This window comes from Sminthopsis crassicaudata, chromosome 2, assembly GCF_048593235.1.
Source record: "Sminthopsis crassicaudata isolate SCR6 chromosome 2, ASM4859323v1, whole genome shotgun sequence".
Taxonomy (NCBI): Eukaryota; Metazoa; Chordata; class Mammalia; order Dasyuromorphia; family Dasyuridae; genus Sminthopsis; species Sminthopsis crassicaudata.
Window position 1 is genome coordinate 152,537,413 of NC_133618.1, and position 19,615 is coordinate 152,557,027.

The 19,615-nt window shown below is 33.6% G+C and overlaps 1 protein-coding gene across 2 annotated transcripts in view; it reads left to right on the forward strand.

The window, feature by feature from the left end:
- The window catches only part of ACSS1 (acyl-CoA synthetase short chain family member 1), a 69,347-nt gene extending 50,180 nt beyond the window's left edge, over positions 1 to 19,167 (forward strand). Inside the window, exons 7-14 of one of the 2 annotated variants that reach the window (XM_074287709.1) lie at positions 889 to 1,026; positions 4,168 to 4,260; positions 5,310 to 5,422; positions 6,581 to 6,707; positions 8,499 to 8,626; positions 8,818 to 8,881; positions 14,241 to 14,359; positions 16,321 to 19,167. In XM_074287709.1, the coding sequence (XP_074143810.1) occupies positions 889 to 1,026; positions 4,168 to 4,260; positions 5,310 to 5,422; positions 6,581 to 6,707; positions 8,499 to 8,626; positions 8,818 to 8,881; positions 14,241 to 14,359; positions 16,321 to 16,497 (959 nt within the window). In that variant the 3' untranslated portion in view covers positions 16,498 to 19,167. The remainder of the gene's footprint in view (positions 1 to 888; positions 1,027 to 4,167; positions 4,261 to 5,309; positions 5,423 to 6,580; positions 6,708 to 8,498; positions 8,627 to 8,817; positions 8,882 to 14,240; positions 14,360 to 16,320) is intronic. The other variant, XM_074287710.1, reaches the window with a different exon arrangement.
- The last annotated feature ends 448 nt before the right edge of the window (positions 19,168 to 19,615 follow it).

A 19,615-nucleotide genomic window follows, 5' to 3' on the forward strand; every position in this document is an offset into this window, starting at 1 on the left:
AAACCGTTATCTTTTTTGGTAAACAATATTGTTATTTGTAAATATAATATAATATAATATAATATAACATAATATAATGAAATAATATAATAAAAGTAATTTTATAATTACTATATTACAACATTAATATACTTCCCCACTTCAAAAGAAAAATGATTAAACAGCCAATTACTACTATTATGTAAACAAGATAATTCAGAAGTTTTACTTGATAACTGTGTGAAAATTGTAAATATATCAAAATTTTGTAAATTATAAACCATACTTTAAGTGTGGCTATTCAAAGAATCCCTGTAGTAGATCTTTTTGTTAAGTGGAAAATCTAGATACTTATATTCTGAGTTTTTTTTTAATCATGGTTATATTTAGAATGGTGATTATAATTTTATTCCTGTCTCAGGGGAAACTAGAAAGCCTATTTTGTAAGTGAATGTTTCTTCAGATTTTATGGCTAATTCTGCCCATATACTAATGAATAAATTAAGGCAATGTAGTCACTTTGTTCGAGCATTACCAAAATCCTAACAAGGAGATTACTCTTATTTATAATTGTTTTATTAAAATGTAAGATCTTTGCTATCTTTGTTCTCAATGAGGCATGAATTCAAATTCTGTTTTTTTTTTCAACTAGTTATGGTTACTTAGTGACAAAAGAAGGTTTTTCCTAAAAATGTTAGCCATGGGAATTTAGTATTCTTGGACAGTAGGAAAGTATTAATATGGCTAAGATTTATAATTTGGCACTAATCACCTTGTAAACAAATGAAAAAAACACCTGCCAGTATCCTATAGTTGGTAGCCACTGCTTTGTCATTTATACATGTTTATTGTTATCAATACCATTCTTTGACCTGTGGGAATGACTATGAATTTCGGGGCATTTTGCAGGTCGATACTGGGAGACAGTAGAGAGACTGAAAATTAATCAGTTCTATGGTGCTCCCACTGCTATAAGGGTGCTATTGAATTATGGAGATGTTTGGGTTAAGAAGTATGACAGATCTTCGTTAAGAACCTTGGGATCAGGTAAGACACACATTTGCTTATGTTAGAAGAAGTTTGGGGCATAGCTTTTCTTATTCAATACTCCTAAGAAGTAAGTGAATATTTAAAAAACATAGTATAATTGGAAAAGCAACAGAAAGTATGAGTTTTTCATTTTGTATTACAAATGATTATTTCATGAGGAGGGAAATATGTTTTAATGTGTATGCTTGAAAGTTATGTTTAGAAAAAATATTATGCTATTTTTTTGGACAGTGTTGGGTTACATTATTCCTATCTTATAGTTGATACCATCATTAATTAACATGGTATATGCTAGGTCAGGGGTGGGGAACTGGCCGTATAAGTCCCTAGAAATCATTTGCCTAATCAACTGCAGGGGAAGATGATCTGAAAGCCAGGCAGACTAATCTCTTCTCACTGCGTGAGTTCTGTAAATTGATAATTTTGTACAGCCTGTGAATGATGTTATAAATATCCAAATGGCTCTTGGCAGAAAAAGGTTCCCCATTTTTATGCTATTTTCTAGGAATACAAAAGCCAAGAATGAATGAATGAAAAAAATTATTAATTGCTTCCAATGTGCATAGAACTCCACCAAATATGGGGTAGATAAACTGCTCTCAATGAGCTAACATTCTAATGACAGAGACAACACATAGAGGACATTTCAGCTGTAAGACCCAAGATGTTTATACTGCAGTAACAAACCAGATGAATTGTGTTATCTTTAAGTCATTTGCTCTGATAGAATCCTATCAGTTTCTGATACATCATTTGGACAGAGCTAAGGACCTTGGTGACAAGGACTATTTTTCCTCTGTCTTGAGGAGCTGTTGCTGTTTTCAGCTCACACCTCCACAGGGTTACTTCCCAAGATGAAAGGATGGACTTGATAGTCTGGAGGCAGGACCAGCGATTTGGGGTTAGGGTTAAGAAGGAAGGTGCTGTCCTACTAGGGCTTTTGGGCTTATCTTCCTATGGGTGGTTGTTGGTTAGTGGTTGATTTTGATGGTGGTGAGGAAGATGGGTTCCTTCTCTATAGCGATTTCTTCTCCCAAAGGTTGCTGTGGGGGTGGGTAGGACTGGGAGGATCAGTGGGGCACTACTATTCCTAAAGCTCTTGGGTTTGGGCCCTGGGAAATCTTGAAATAGAGTATGAGGGAAGACAATAATGATGATGGTAGTTTGACTTGCCTCGGACATCCCACACCCTAGTTCCCTCTCAGGCTACCTTCCTGATTCAGTTAGGTTGGCCTGCTTCCTAGTAGGTTGGTGGAGATGGCTAGTCCCTTTTCCACAGGACTTGCTTCTTCAGATGAAGGTGACAGAGCTCAGCCTGGCAGCAGGAATGATGGTCTGGGGGTGCTGATATTCCCAAGGCTTTTGGGTTCAGATGGTACCTCCATTTGGACTTATGGAAAGGAGGCAGTTGTTGAGATTGTGGGGGGGAGGTGTGGAAAGAGAAAGGAATAATTATTAGTATAGCACCTATTATGTGCCAAGCACTGTGCTAAACACTTTGCAATATTATCTTATTTGATCCTCACATCCCTATGAATCCCATTTTGCAGTTGAGGAAACTAAATGACTTCCCAAGCTCTCACAGTTAGTAAGTGTCTGAGGTTAAATTTGAACTCAGGACTTCCTGACTTAAGAGCCAGTGCTCTAGCTACTGCGCTACCTGTGTCTCTAGTCACCTGGTTGCTTGACTCAGTTGGCACTAAGTGTCTCTTGTTTTTTCTTCAGGGAATTTTGCAGTCTTTTACTCTCAGAATGCTTACATTCTAATACACTTATATTTAACATTAAGGAATAAGATTGGAGTGCCATACTCAACTCCTTTCCCTACAAGTGCTTTTCTGCTTTGCACAGAGACATGAGGTCTAGATGGGGTTCAATCCTGAGGGTTTTTTTTAGGACTTTTAATGAGAGGTGGTAGGCTCCTTTGTTTTACACTCTGGCTTGTTAACCCTATCTCCAATCCCCTGAAAATGGTGTTTATAGCTTATACATAAAAGAAAAGCTAAGGCACAAATGTCTCTCACAAATGTGACTTCAGGCCATGCTCTATCCACTTTACCACCTTGCTGCCTCTGTCCCCCTCTTTTAACCTTGTGGTGGACTCAATGAGAACTTCTTAGTTATAGGAGGAAAGGAAGGGGGAACTTATCTTCTTTCTCTGTGTCAGGATGAAAATAGAAGACAAAAATGAAGGACTGGACTGAATCTGGTCCCTAACTTTTGGCTTCCATTCTGATTCTCTGCTTCATCCCATATATAATCTTTTTTTCTTTTTCTTTTTAATGTGACCTGTGCCTTAGTCTTTGTTCCTGTATTTTCCTGTGGCTAGATGTTTTAGTTCTGCTGCCTCAATTCTGGATTCTCCCTACCAATCTGACTGTGGTTAGTCATTAATTCAGAACTTCTACTCACTATGTAGTAGATCATGACAAGGTATTCATATTCCATGTTACTTTGGACTATATAGTTAATCCTTCCAGGCCTTGAATATTGAGCTAACGATGAGAACCACTCAAAACTGTTAGAAATAAAATTCAGTAAAGCTATGCAGCTTTAAATAAACAAGCAAGATAATGTTTTATTATTAGAGCACAAAATTATCAATAGAATAAGTTTTTGACTCAGCTTTTACACCAAAGACTCTGAGCTTAAGACTTAACTAATTTTACAAGGTTCAAACAAATAATAGAACAGGTTAGGTCACATCATGTCCTCAACAACATGACTAGCTATATAATTAAGGTGAGGGAGACAATACCATTGGTTGGAAGTTGGCAATCAAAAGGCTAGCAACAATCCCTTCCTTTCCTCCTGTGACCAGACATCCTTGAAGAATAGCTTGGTGACATAAAGATATTACACCAGATTCCTTGGTATCCACCTCTATCCCCCATAACAGATTTCCTTGTGACAAGAATAGAACAGTGATTAGCATAACTGAGTTTCTAAGCTTAACTCCTAAAAGACCAGCTGAATTTCTGAGCTAAGTTTAAAGAAAAGAACTATCACTTGGGCAGTTACAGGAAAAAGACAATTAATTGTAAATAGTCTCAATGAAAAATGATACAGAATTCAGTTAATCTTAAAACTCAGACCTTGCAATTTTCACATCATTCTTTTTTATTGTTTCGGTTTCAGTGGGAGAACCAATTAACCAGGAAGCCTGGGAATGGCTCTACAAGGTGGTGGGAGATAGCAAGTGCACACTAGTAGACACCTGGTGGCAAACAGGTAACAAAGCATCATGACTAACAATGTGTCAAGATATGGCTAAGATTGGTTTGATAAAGGAAACAATGTGTTGGAATTTACAGCATGAATATACTTACATTAATCCTTCCAGATAGTAAGGATTTTTATGGTTCTAGTCTTTGTACCATCATGAATTTTATAAGGATACTTCTAAACAGGTCTGTGATATTAAATTTTTAACTCTGATAGGAAAATGTGTATTATCCAATTTTTAAAAAAAACTTTTAAATGAGCATACTTTTTCTTTCTTTTTAAATATTTGAATCAGTATTAATACATGTATTGCAGAAGACCATTCTAATTTGCTGAATGCAGTTTGTGGAAATCACCCATCTGCTATAAAGTTCATTTGAGCAGAGATGAAACCAGGCTGGTGAAGAACACAGTTCTGAATGAACAATAATCACATCATGTTCAGAATGGCAGGGACATTCTAATTCTATGTAATTAGAGTAATTTAGTTTTATAAAATACTTCATATAATTTTTGCACATCAATGTAAAATGATTTAGAATGAGAAATTGTCTATTACATTCTTGCTTATATATATGCGTATGTATATATATATATATATTAAATGCTTATGTGTATTATATTTCCTATCAAATAAAAGGCATCATTTAATTCTGTATCATCATACTATATGGAAATATATACAAATTAAAAAATGATACCTTGCCCCTTAATGAATTTAGCTTTTGTCTGACAAATGCAGGAATTACCAAGTCATTCAGAAAAATTCATAAAATGCATATAATTGGGAGTCACACAAAATTTAATTTGCTTTCTGATATTTCTTAATTTCTCAGTCTATCTTCTGGTCAATTTCCTTTCTGAAATAGAATAAATATAAATTCAGAAAATTCAAATCCTAAGTCTGACTTTGTACTTGGAAGTTTGCAGAATGAATAGGGTGACATAATATGTGTAATATTCTTTGGACTCCTTTATAGCAATTCTAGATAAGTACAAAGTATTTCTCCTTATGCTAACTTTCAATTTTCCTTACTTGTATATTCTTTATATAGAAACAGGAGGCATTTGTATTGCTCCACGACCTTCTGAGGAGGGGGCTAAGATCATCCCTGGTATGGCTATGAGACCCTTTTTTGGAATTACTCCAGTTTTGATGGATGAAAAGGTGAGTTTAAGTTTCAATCAAATCTTGTTCATGTTGTAAACCTCCTCATATTCACACTGATTTTACTCAAGTCTCAAGATCTAGTTGTGCTTTTCTAATTGCAGTTTTCTTGTAGAGGAATACTAACAGGGGCTCAGAACTCTGACATTTTCATCTCTAACATTTGTGAGGCCTTTTTCATCATTGTTCCCTAAATATCTAAATAATTGCATAGTGGAGAGATAGGCAGTAAACTCAGAGCTGCATACAATCTCAGGACTTGGGAACCAGTGGGACACATTAACCTTTTCTTCTCCAACAGCTAGTCTCCTCCATGCTTAATAACCTAATGTTCATATTGAACTTGGATTTTACTATAGCACCAAGATAATTTTTTATATGAACTACACTTTTTAACTCAAACACCAAGTTGCTACATCTTCTACACCCTGCTCCTCCATCTTGAGACCACTAATATCACGAGAATGTCTTACAGCTTTTTTTTTTTTTTTTTTTTTTTTTTTAAAGTCCAACAAGTAATGGACAATTATTGGCAGCTTCAAGTGCCTTTTGTTTTGCATGCATAGCCTTTTGGGTCAAGTAATCATATAACCTAACAATTAGAGATTGTACTTCACTGAAATATTCTGTTCTACAATTTTGGTCTGTTCCAGCTGGCCAAGTCCATTCCTTTCTTTATTAGAAAGAGGCTGAGAATTCCTCCAGCCCCTACTTAGTATTAACATGGAATTCATGTGATTTCCCTATAATATTTTACATCTACAATGGTTCCTTGTCCTTTTGTTAATATATAATAATATTTAGTAGTAATATTCCCCTCAATTTTTCTTTCAGATAACTGACATTTTCATCTACCTTAGATTTAAATTTTCTAAAGGGCAGAGAACACATTTCTAGAACTTGTTTAATATAATGCCTGGCATAGGTATTGGATAGTGCACTTGGTAATGATCTTTAGTCTGGGAGAGAGATTCTTACCAGAAATGAAGAGTCAAAAGAAATTTTTTTGGGGGGACAGGTGCTTTTCATTCTCTCCTTCATATCAAACGTCTAAGAAAACGATATTGACTGCAAAGTTCTTCCTCAGTTCTGCAAATTTCCACCAGAATCTATTTTCTGATGAGCTTTTTTGTTTCTTTTTTGATCTTTTGATTTTTAGGAAAAGTCATAGAAGGTGGTGATGTCTCTGGTGCTTTGTGTATTTCTCAGGCTTGGCCTGGCATGGCAAGGACAATATATGGAGACCATCAGAGATTTATTGATGCATACTTCAAAGTTTATCCAGGTAAGAATGTATAAGTAAGTGACTTGGTATAGCTTAAGGATATAAGCTCAGCAAAATAGTGCTTTCTTGCTTCTTGGAAACAATGAGCCAAGAAGAAAGAGTGAGAAAAAAATGAGGAAAATATAAATTAAGGCAGGAAATTTTTGTCTTTTAGTTAAAACTGAAAAAAAAAAACAACACATATTACCTCCTATTGTTGGAAGGAATGATGTTTATTTAGTGTTTTCCTTCAAGGATCTTAGAATTTCATGAATAATAATTGAACTTCATTTTCTTAATCACCTTTAAACAAACATTGATAAACTTTACTCTTTTTGAGATTTTATTAGTGTAGGAACTCCAACAATGGAATATAGATTACAATATTCTATAACTTGAGAGTTTCTGTGGCTGAAAAATTCATTCCTTTGAAATCAATCTAGTGATGAAGTTTTTTCAGGCTTACACTTAGGCCATTACTTGGACAATAGAAAACAGGCCCATCTCTGGGACTTTACTGGAACCATTTCTTGTTTATTAAGACCTGCTGGAGCTTCTACTCTACTATCATAGCTTTCAAAAAGCAAGTTATTTTTCATATCATGGTGAAGTATCAAAATGTCTCTTTAGCATAGAAAATATTTACATAAAACATTTAAATAAATAAAACTTGGCTTAGAGTCCTGGCTAAATACTATTATAGTCCAGGATTAAATACTATTATAACACATGTTATATTAACAAAAGGACAAGTGCCTATTGTAGAAAGTTGTTCAGTCATTTTTTAATCATGTCTGACTTGACTCTTTTTAGGGTTTTCTTGGAGGAAATATTGGAATGGTTGGCCATTTCCTTCTCCAGCTTATTGTACAGATGGAGAACCAGGAAAATAGGGTTAGAGGACTTGCCCAGGGTCACACAGCTAATAAGGGTCTGAGGCTGGATTTGAATTCATGAAGATGAATCTTCCTGACTTCAGGCCCAGTGCTCTATCCACAGTGCCACCTACTGTAGATGAATTAAGGTGAAATCCATATGAATTATTTGTTAATGCTTATCAAGAGGCTGGAGGAATTCTCAGCTTCTTTTCCAAAAATGAAAAGTCTGCTACTTTATTAACTATGTAATCTTGTACAGGTAACTTAAAATCCCCAGGCCTCTGTTTTCTCTGGGAGAGTGAAGTCACACTCGATTGCCTGGGTTCCTTCTAGCTCTAAATCCTACAAGAATGACTTAAAAAAAACCCCTACTCTTTCTAAGCTGGCTTGTGAAAGATATGGAATTCTAGACAGAAAACTCATAATTTTCACGGGGAGGAAGGAGAAGAGATGGGAAAGAAGTACAGTTGAATAAACTCTAGGATTCCAGCTTTATGAAAAAAGGGCAAGCTATTTCCATCCTCTGAGCTTAAGTTTTCTCATCTTTGCAGTAAGGAGGTTAAACCAAAGAATCTCTAATGTCTTTTCCAGTTTTAAATCCTATGAGAAAATGATCATGCATTAAATCATAAGCTTAAAGTTACTTACAATTTGTTTAAAATGTGTATATTAACTTGAAACAAATGTGTTCTCTTGCTTTCATGTATTCTGCTATATTTTTTATGCATTTAATTTTATTGGTTCTTTTGATCTTAGCCTTTACTTTCTAAGTCATTTACCATATTTTCTAGACTAATGATTCCAGGGATGATTCAGTTTGACCACTAGAATTTTTGTTTTTAAACTTCTGTCACTGGAAGGATATTAACTCTGACAAGACCTTTCGCAGGATCAAGTTTTCATTTGCTGATACTAAACTCTTTTATCTTACTAGGTCATTATTTCTCTGGTGATGGTGCTTATAGGACTGAAGATGGATATTACCAGATAACTGGACGGATGGATGATGTTATAAACATCAGTGGTCATCGGCTAGGAACTGCAGAGATTGAAGATGCACTGGTAATTCACAAAGAAAAGTTGTCATTTTCCTAACTGCCCCTTTTGCAATTACCTCATTTCTTAATACCTTGAATTAGGAGGTAGGAAGCAGGTGTATTGGTATATATCCAACTTGGGGATTAATTAATCTACTGAATTTGGCTATTTATTTAGTTTCATGTTTTGTTTTTCTTGTCTTTTTGTATTATCAGGCTAACCATCCTGCTGTGCCTGAAACAGCAGTGATTGGCTATCCTCATGACATAAAAGGAGAAGGTGAGTGTTTAAAAAGAGATATAATTTATGAGTTATTCAGATTTCTTATACAAATTTTGAAAGAACATTGAAAATAGGGGTCCTAGTGTTCAGATCTGGTCTCAGACACTTAACACTTCCTAACTGTGTGACCCTGGACAAGTCACTTAGTCCCAATTACCTCAGCCAAAAAAAAAATATAGGGGTCCCTAAGTGCGACAAGAAGAGCAAGAAGAGTATAATGTAGTTCTTTTTTTTCTTTCCTCCCTAATGAGTAAATTATCATTTGAAATAAAATGTAGGCATTCTATATAGTAAAAAATGTCTGAAATTGATTCATAATAAATGTGTATTGTTTTGAAGATGGCATTACAAGAGAAGTGAGTGTCTTTTGAGAATCACTGGAGGGGAAGTTATGCCCTCCTGACGTTTTCTGAATGCTCATAAAGGAATCCATGATACTTCTCCTAAAGTCTATTTATCATTTTGTCTTATAGTAGAATCCCCCCAATTTTTTGGTTTCTTGTAGTTTCTTGGTTCCACAAGAAAGTCCAAATACCTAAAAGTCTGTATTACTGTTTCCTTCAAAAATTTTATAATCACTCAGTGATCTCTTGTGAGTTTTCTGAGTGTGATGATTTTTGACCCTCGATAAAATAGTGAAGTTTAAAAAAACACCCACCAAAGCATAACAAGTTGCTAAGTATGTCCTAGATCTTCTCTGGTTTTTTTCTTCTTATTGCTTCCTAAGCTATCGTCTTATATCTAGTTTTTCTTTAAATAAAAGCCAGTTAAGGATCTTTTGTAATTATATATTTGATTATCCATCTATTTTGGGCTTAAGTTTTACATAAGAAAATTTCTTATCCATCACATGTATTTGGTAGTTTCTTGTTGCTTTATAGTCTTTTATTTCTCTTTTCTATTCTTGAGCTTGGATTGTTTGCCAAGAAAATTTTCACTGCTCTCTAGCTTTGTTTCTTCTTATAGGAAGGATTAGGATAGTCAACATGAGGCTGGAGAGCATGAGGCTAGAATTTTTTTTTTTTATTTCATTCAGAAAATTTTTATTGAATGCTTACTTGGTTTAAAACCAAAATACAAGTAGTAGTATTTGGTAAACATCATAAGAATGCTATAGTTAACAAGTGCTATTGAAGTTTGTAGGTTCAAGAGATCACTTTGTGGGGGAAGCCAGCCATGGCTTCTTGCGGGACATGACATTTTGTGTTGAGCTTTGAAGGATAAATAAAATTTTGATAGGTAGATGGTGGAAAGGATAATCAAGAATCATGGAGTGCTTATGAACAAAGATAAATCCAGGAAAAAACAAAGTAGAGGTTTGTGAATAGCTTGCTTTGACTACTATGTAGAATTTGTGAAGAGAAATAAAAGGAATAAAGAGGTGGAGGAAATTTGGCAGCAGGCCATGATTTCAGGAATGATTTGAGGAAATATGGATTTTAGTTCCAGTTCTATGCTACTTCTGACCTTGAGTTAAGTTACTTTTAAACTCTCTGAATCTCAGTTTCCTCATCTCTTAAGATGAGACAACAATATGTTTCCCATTTTTCTTTAGGTCAATCATGAGGAAATTAACTGATAAATCAGTATATAAATGTGAGGCATTATTATTTACAAATAGCCTTTTATTTTCTCAACTCTAAAACCTCTGTTGGTATATTGGATAATAGTCTCAGCCCCCTGGGCATATCTCTTGAAACTTTTCTTTTTCTTCCTTACTCCATATACCAATAAGATTTGCTTCCAAGTAGAATATATTCTTCAAAGGACTTTATAAAAGAATAAAGACTCTTTTCTTCATCTCTATTCAAGAAATCTTACACATCTATTCACTCTTTCATTGCCCAATAATTATCAGGAAACCTGTCAATATCACTCAACAAACTGTAATAAACTATTGCCTGTAGGATAAATTTTGGGATCCTTTTTTTCAAAGGTTCTTTTCAATTAGGTCTCAATCTATTTTTCTACCCTCATTTTATATATATATATATATATATACATATATATATATATATATGTATATATATATATATATATATATATATATACACACACACACATATATATTCTTATCTCCCACTTAGAGCACAGTTAATTAGGTCTTTTCTTCTCTTCCTCATGCATGACACTCCAACTTTCTTTCATTCCTTCTCTCTACTCTTGCTATGGCTACATATATATAGAATATAATACTCCCTTCAAGTCATAGAATTTCTCATTTCCTTCAGGAGAAAATTCACCTTCTCTACAAAGATTTTCCTGATACCCACAATTGCTGGGTATTTATTTTGTATGTTTTTATTTATGTACATGTTGTCTCCCTTGAAAGAATATGTGCTCCTTGCTAGCAGCAATTATTTCATGTTTTTATCTTTGTAAAACTTAGAACCTTACACAATGTCTGGTATATAATAGGTTTCTTAAAAAGATAGCAAGGATTTCTCTGCACCTAGCTGACATCTAGCCTGAAGAATGTTGTATTTGTGCCAAGGAAAACATATGTATGTAATTTATCTATATATGATATCTCAGTATACAGAGATTAAACTTTGATTGCCAAATAGCCAAGAACTTAGAAATAAAAAGAATTTCTTATCTGGCTTTCATTTTGGTTGTTCAAAAGTCTGGATTCAAGTAACTATCTTGAACATATTATAACATTATTTATGATTGTCTGAGCTAAAAAAAAAAAAAACAACATGGTTTTCTGTGTTTGATTGTTCTACTTTGTGTTGGAATAAATCTCCATTTTCCCCTATCTTCTCACAAAAAGAAATTATCATTCTTTCTCCTTATATTTCACATAACTCTTATTTTGTATTTTATTTGAATCTTCATCCCCTATTAGACTGTAATCCCCCCAAGTGCTTATCATACTACTCTAAAGAGAGAAGGAGATTAATAAATGTTTGTTAAATGAATGTCCTTTCAGGATTTGCTTTGCTTTGGTGACCTCTCAGTTGGTAAGCCCAAAGGGGAATGGAATAAGGAGAAGGGTTTGGGGAGAGTTTCATCTACTATAAATTTAATTCTGGTTCCACCTTAGCAGAGATATTTTTAGCTCAGTTAATTGGGAAGGACAAGAAACCTACTGGTCTGTAAGTATGGCAATGTGAGCCATTACTATCCATTTCTATCATTGACCCCTAATTACTCTTTCCTTAGTTTCTAATCCTTAATAGTTTAGCAACTGAGGCCTCTCAAGATCACTGCTCACTGATATCTAGTATAATATCTTTACAGGTTGTACTCTCTACAATGGTTCCTGGACTTTCTCCCTAGTTTCAGGACCACTCTCAACTATATTTTTAGAATAACTCTTTCCCTTATCTCTCTTTAAATCAATCCAACCTGTTAAAAGACAAAAAGAAAAAATCGGTTTTGGCTTATTACAAATCAGCATTAATTTCTCTACTTGCTCATACAATTCAATCAGAGTTGAAGATTTGGAAAAATAAATTCTAGAAAGTTTTTGACATATTTCTTTTGGAAAAAAAAGGATTGAATATTTAATAGTTGAACATCCCAAGTACCTGTGATTAATGTCTTCCTGTTAATATTAGTTCCAACTGTTACACAGATAATTTTATTAACCATGTATTTCAAAACATGGATAGCCTTCAAAGTATTCTGGGAATGAATGCTAAGATAAATTGCTTTTGAAATTGTCTTAAAATGTGTACTTTCTTATGTGTAGTTATCAAAAGGTCATATGAATGTGCAGTGATAGTATAGAAAGCCAAAATGGTATTTGAGAATAATTCCTAGTACTTGAGATTGCTTATTATAATGCATCTTAAGAAACTTCCATTTGATGTTTCATTTTTACTTCACTCAATTCAGTAAACATTTATTGAGTGTCTGTTATCTGCAAAATATTGCCATAGACATTATATGCGTTCAGGGAAGGGGAATTACAAAGATAAATCATAATGCCTATGTTCAGCTTATAATTTAAGATAATAGGATCCATTATTTCACTGATGCAGATACTTCATCTATTTAAGTTGCAAGGTCTCTACAACTTTAAAGTCTGTCATTGAAAAATGTTTTGGCTGAAAAATTCATTGCTTGTGATCTATCCCCTATCTAGTGTAAGCTTCTTCAATCTTCATTAGGCTAATTCTCAAATAAAGGCTTGTCCTGTAGGATTTCCCATAGTGATAGGACTGGTTAGAACTTAGGCTTTGCCAGCGTAGTCACTAAGAAGCTGAGTTTACCTTCAATACATATGAGGCATAAGAATAGGACTTTACTGGCATTATGGGAAATAAAGTATAGAAATACATATACATGATAGATAAACACTACAAAAAGAGAGAAAAAATAAATACTGTGGGAGTAGAGAAAGAGGAAAGATTATTTCCCATTTGATGAAATAAGAGAACTTCATAGACAATGCAGCATTTGAGTTTGAGCTTGAGGGAATGATTAGATTTTTGTAAATGGAGACAAAGAAATTTTAGATGGATATAAAAAGATAAGGAGACACAAAATATTTAGGGGTAATGGCAATGAATCTAGTTTGGTTGGGGCAAAGGATGCATGAAGCAACGTAGTGGGGGATAATGCTCGAAAGATTAATTGGAACCAGAATATGGAAGTCATTGAATAGCAGACTAGGGATTAGGACTGTTTTGTAGATGATGGGGAAATTATTGAAATTTTTTGAGCAGGGGATTAATATGATCATGTCCAAAGGAGGTGAAGGGTAAAGAATTCATGGAGCAGAAGAAATGGTTGAAAGAACTAAGAATAGGTAGTATGAAGAAGATAAGATTTCAAAGGACATGATACTCGTCTCCAAATATGTGGGAAATTATCATATGGAAGAACTTGATATCTTTGGCCCAGAAGGAAAACCAAGAAATAAAAATTAGGTTTGATATCAGGAAAAGCCTCCTAATGATGAGAACTGTCCCAAAGTGGAGTACTTTGCCTTGAGAGATATTTTCACCCAGAGGTTTTCAGGATAGGATAATAGGATAATGGATGATGATTTGCTAGGTATTCCTATTTTGGAGTATGAGTTGTATTAGATAGCCACTGAAGTCTCCACTTTGAAAAATTTTGTAATTCTAGTTGAAAAACTGGTTGTTACTCCAAAGTTTTTCAATTTTTCAATTAATTTTTCAATACTTGAACACATCTTTAAATTTAAGGGAAAGGTAGCAGTGTACCTTTGCAGTATAGTGATGGTGATTTTGGTAGGATTGATAAACTATCATTTAATACTCAATTATATTGTCAATGAATTTAGTAAAAAAAATTGGTTAAATAACTTAGAGCAAAAGAAATCATTTTTAGAAGATGATTTGTATTCTAACATTCCATCTCTTTCCTTTTCTTTCAGCTGCATGTGCTTTCATAGTACTGAAAGATGATATAGATAATCCAGACATCATCCTGAAAGAACTCAAATCAATTGTTGCCAGCAAGATAGCCAAATATGCAGTGCCTGATCAAATTCTGGTGAGTGAGGCCCAAAGTTATACACATTTATTAATTGCACAATTTACTTTTTTTGGTCCCAGTTCAGTAGAGTTACTGCTTTTTATTATATTGTAGTGGCTTCATGATCTCAATGATATGGGCACTGTCTTAAGTGGCACAAGCTACAACCCTTATTTGTCTTCTCATCCTGTGTTTCTTTTATCCATGTTCCTATAAGTCCTACAGAGACTAGCTTCCTAGGCATTTAAACATCCCATGGGCATCGCTTCTATATTTAGTCTGACCACCTATTATCTCTTGCTGTCATTATATGAAAGGCACTCTTTTTTTTCAATCTTAAATATCTTGATGTTTTATGCCACTTGTATATAAGTTATTATTGGCAATATACTGCAGCCAGTTTAGGATTACTATGGCTCTTCATTGATCTTTGAATGATAAGTAATTTTGATTTTTCGAAAATTGTGGCATTTAATGCTTCATGGAGACTATTAGGGAGAATATCATGGAGAGAATGTTAATACAAGAGGTCTTTCTTATCAGAATATTTATTATCTGGTTCTCACAGGTACCAGGGAACAACATTTTGATTTGGTTTGGATTTGACTTCCATTGTATATTAAGTCCTGCTGTGGAAAGTCCCCTTTACTAATATAGGTCATCAAGTTTTCTGCACAGGATGGCTTACTTTTGGGGGATGGGAGCATCTTTGTATTTTCATTGGGTGTTCAAGACAGTGATTATTTAGATTTTTCTAAGTATTAAAGCAGACATAAGATTTGTGGAACATTATAACTGTTATGTGCTAGACCACAAAGGACATTCAGTTATGGAAGGTTTGGGTCCATACAAAGGCATATTTGGGGAATCTCCAGGGAATGTGATGAGGACATTGAAAGTACTTAACACAATGCCCAAAACTTTGGGAAGGGGAAGAGGGCAGGTGGAAGATACTGGGGTATGTGTCCCACTTCAGACTCATATGGTCTGCAGGATCATGGGCAAGCCATTTAACTTCTTAGTGCCCCAGACAATTTTCTGAGAACATTAAATTGTGGAAGGTTTGCTGATTTCCCAGTTTCAAAATGAGATCAGGGATTTTAGGTAAGATACTCCAAAAAGATAATTCTGCTAGTGTATTGAGTAAATGACCTGGAACCAGGAAAACCTTCTCAAATTCTCTGAGAAATATTTAGATTTGAGGGATTTTGAGCAACATGCATCAAGGGATTCTGATTTCATTTGCAGAAGAGGAAAATTTTTAACAAGAGATGAATATAGAGGGTGTTCTAAGAGAACCCTGTTAAGGGTTAAGGCCTTTTGGATTCTTTATATATCCTTTGACCTTTAATAAGGAATATATGATGATCTTGGATACCACCTTTACCCTGTTAATACAATGTTGTTGGGTAAAGAATTTAAGTGAAAACATTGGTGTCTAGTTATTATATCTATTGTCCCAAGTGACCTCTTTACACATAAAATAAATTGAATGCTAGGCAAAGAAGATAGAAGTCCAAGAGAAGTGTATTTAAACATGATGCTCTTATTTATTGTAAATGGAGTATGTTTGGTGTAGACACCTATCTCCATATAAGTAAGGAAATTAAAAAAAAAAGGAAAATATTTATAAGTGATAGTCAATTATAAATTTCAATATGGGGTTCACGTTCTACTTGCCAAGATTAGTTTTAGATTGGAGACTAACACAGAAATCTGGAAGAATACTATGATAAGAAACTATCATTTTATAAGGTATATATAGTGTGTATCATTGGGAACTTCAAGGAATCTCTCTATAGGATGAATTACAAAAATCAATTTATTAAAAAAATTATTTTTTTATGTGAAGTAATAAAGTGGCACAGAGAAAACACCATTCAATTAGACTCTCTTTATAGCTATCCTCAGTTCCTAATAGTGATGGTGTAATTTCCAAATTATAATAATGCTCCCTTCCCTTTTCTTTTTCTTATTAGGTGGTAAAACGTCTTCCAAAAACTCGGTCTGGAAAAGTCATGAGAAGACTCTTAAGGAAAATAGTCACTGACAATACTCAAGATATGGGAGACATTACCACTCTGGAGGACCCTTCAGTGATTTCTGAAATTTTAAAGGCCTATCAGAAACACAAAGACAAGTTATCTGCTTCTTAATAGAGAAGAAATGTGTATCAACCTGGAAGTTCCAAAATGTACTCAGCCAAAACCAAATACAACAGTTCCTTATTGTCTTTTCTCAGGACATGTTCCTGAAGTTGGTTTGTTTTCAAATCAGGAAAAAGTTCTTTACAATCACCTCAGAATCTAGTGATTATACATAAGGCCTGTTGTGTTTTCCCCAGCCTCACCCTCTTTTGCTTCCCTGGAGTAAGAACTAGTAATGCAATTAATAAGAGGTAAAACTAAAGTTGAGATTTACTCATCTTCATGAAAATGGAACCATATTTTAATTTTGGAGAAAAGGATTGATAGTAAAAGGAACTTATTTATCAACCTCATATATTAGTGGCCCCTTGAGATGCAAAAGATACAAAAGTTAAAATGTGCCTTCTTGGAAGATTTAAAATTAGAAGCAATATTTTTCCCATATGGTTCTAGGTATAATAGCTGTAGAGTCTTTATTTTTATACTTTCTTATTTGAGAACAGCATATAGAGAATTTTAATGTATGAATTTATTTGTATACATTCTTTGTAACATCATTATAGAATAGATAGCTGCAGTTATAAAAAATCATTTTAACTCTTACTGAGTGCAAATGACACAGGTACATTTTTACTCATAAAAGTTTAAGGAATTTTAGAGGCAGGTATTGAAAATAGAATGATTAATCAACATAATCATATTAATTATGTCTTGATGTCTTTCAAATGATCTCATTTTGCCTATGGACTCCATCTCATTATACACATGGAACAGAATTAATTTTCTAAAAGCTTAGCTATAAATTTGTTCAACTTTAAGTTCTGGACAGTTCATTCTTTTTTTTTTTTTTTTTTTTTTTTTTTGTTTGTTTGTTTGTTCTGGATGGAATTTTTTTTCCCTCAGAATTCTTTTTGGCTATAGGTCATTAAATGCTCTAAGCTGTGGTACTGCCAAAAGTAACCAATGAAAATTCAAATGATCTTTTACAATAAGCACTAAAATCTTTATAAGAACCTTTTGTATTCTTGAAAAATATTTTTGGTTCAACTTGACTGTGGAGGGGTGGTACAGAAAAAAGGACAGTTCAAAGTTCTGATCAGAAATTAAAAACAAAACAAGAAGTCTAATTTATAAAAGTGCCTTAATGTTAATCAAGTACCTAGTATTGACAGTAGCAGACTAAAAAATTGTTGACTTAATAGTGAACATTTGGAATATTGTCAATAAACCTGGCTGACAATAATTAGCTAATGTAGACATTAAACATTAGTTATGTATATATCATAAATTTTAGTTTGTTCACTATTTTGATTCTTAAAATGCAATCACATAGAGAACAATATACTTAATATTTTAATATTAGTCAAAGATCTATTATCTTGTTTGGTTCCCCATGCTTCTTGTAAAGAATTGCCAGTGATGAAAGACTTCAAAATGTAGGATCTATGGATTTAGAATTTATCTGCAAATGAATTAAAATAAAATAGTTTACTGTCATGACACTGATGAAAAAGAATGTCATTTTGTTCTACTCAGTGTTATACTAAGGACAAGTTAAACTATAGGCATAATTAACTAAGAAGAAAAGAAAGAAAACTTTTTCAATATTGTTTCATAAAAGGTAGAGATGTACAGGTAGCCTACAGTTATTCTGAGAAACTCATCTCCCTGAAACACAATTGAGGATCTGGAAATAATAAATGCTCATTAAAGTGAAGCCAAAAAATTGGCTTCTGAGTCAAAAATGAATTTCACAATATTTGTGTAATGAAGCTCTTTTATTCATTTAAGAAGCCCTTACTCAGAGTCTTTTCACTCTTCTTTTATTCACAATTTTAAATAGTTTGTGTAGCACAGTAGGAAGCATATTGGATTTGGAGTCAGAGATTCTGGATTCAAATACCACCATTTATTTTTTAATTTGGGCAAGTTATTTAAACTCTTTGGGCCTCAGCTTTCTCATCTATTAATAAGAAAGTTAGATCAGATGACCTTCAAGATCATTTCTAACTCTAAATTTTTGATCTTATGTTCTATTTTTCAAACTCAGAAAAAAAAAACAAATTAGAAGATCTGAGATGATTGTTAGTAGAGAAAAGCAATAGTTGTCAGCAAGAAACTCTAAAAAGCAGAGAAAAGAATTTAAAAAATACAACAGTTCTAGACTAGTAAGCAGTAACTAGAAATGATACAATGATACTCTTAAGGTCTCTCTGAAAAACTTTGGAAGTGATTGTGAGATAAGGGAGACATTGACACAGGATGGCTCAAAAAAGAGGCTGCTTTGTTCTACCAGTAAAACAGAACTGTGTAGTTCAAAAGAAATGTGACATGTACAAATTTAGAGACATTTCCATTCCAAAAATTCTCATGGACCTGTGGCGGTCTTCTGAGCTTGTATTAGAATGATTAGACACAGATGGGATAAGCTGTACCTTGACCCCAACACAGTTATGTCATTGTGGTCTTCTTTGAGCACAAAGGCCAACAACCAGTACACATGGTGCTGAGCACTTCATGAATCCCTAAAGACATCACTTTATTATTGTGAAATACAGTAAGTTGATATGTACGATTATAAGATATGAAAAGATTACCTTTAGTACATTTTGTTAAAGAAAGCAAGAAAAGGAGTAATGTACTTTATAAAGATTTCTATAAAAATGATTCCAAACAAAACTTTGTGTTTGTTAAACCAATGATCTGGAAAGCTCAGCTGTCTGAATGATTTTCTCTTCAAGCATTCCAGATGTACTAGAAAGGTTTTTATGTATAAAAAAGAAAAAAAAATTGCACAAAAATTATATGTAAAACATCACAATCTACCTTCTACAGGTTGTTTTACAATAAATAATGAGATAATCGGGGGAAAGGGAGAAAATGAACTTGACAAAGAAAGAAATGAATTTTCCAGACAACCTTAGAAATAAAAGCTAATCGCTCCAGGGAAATTCTTCAGGGAAATTTAGAGTCCGCAAATAAGCTCCACATGGAGTGGGATTAGAACCTTTTTAGAAAGTCTCTTAAATTCAATCTACATTATATTTTTCATTAAAATGTGTACTCATATAAGGATTGTATATATAGACGTTTTTCTTTTTACCATGCAAAATATAAAGATCTGGCA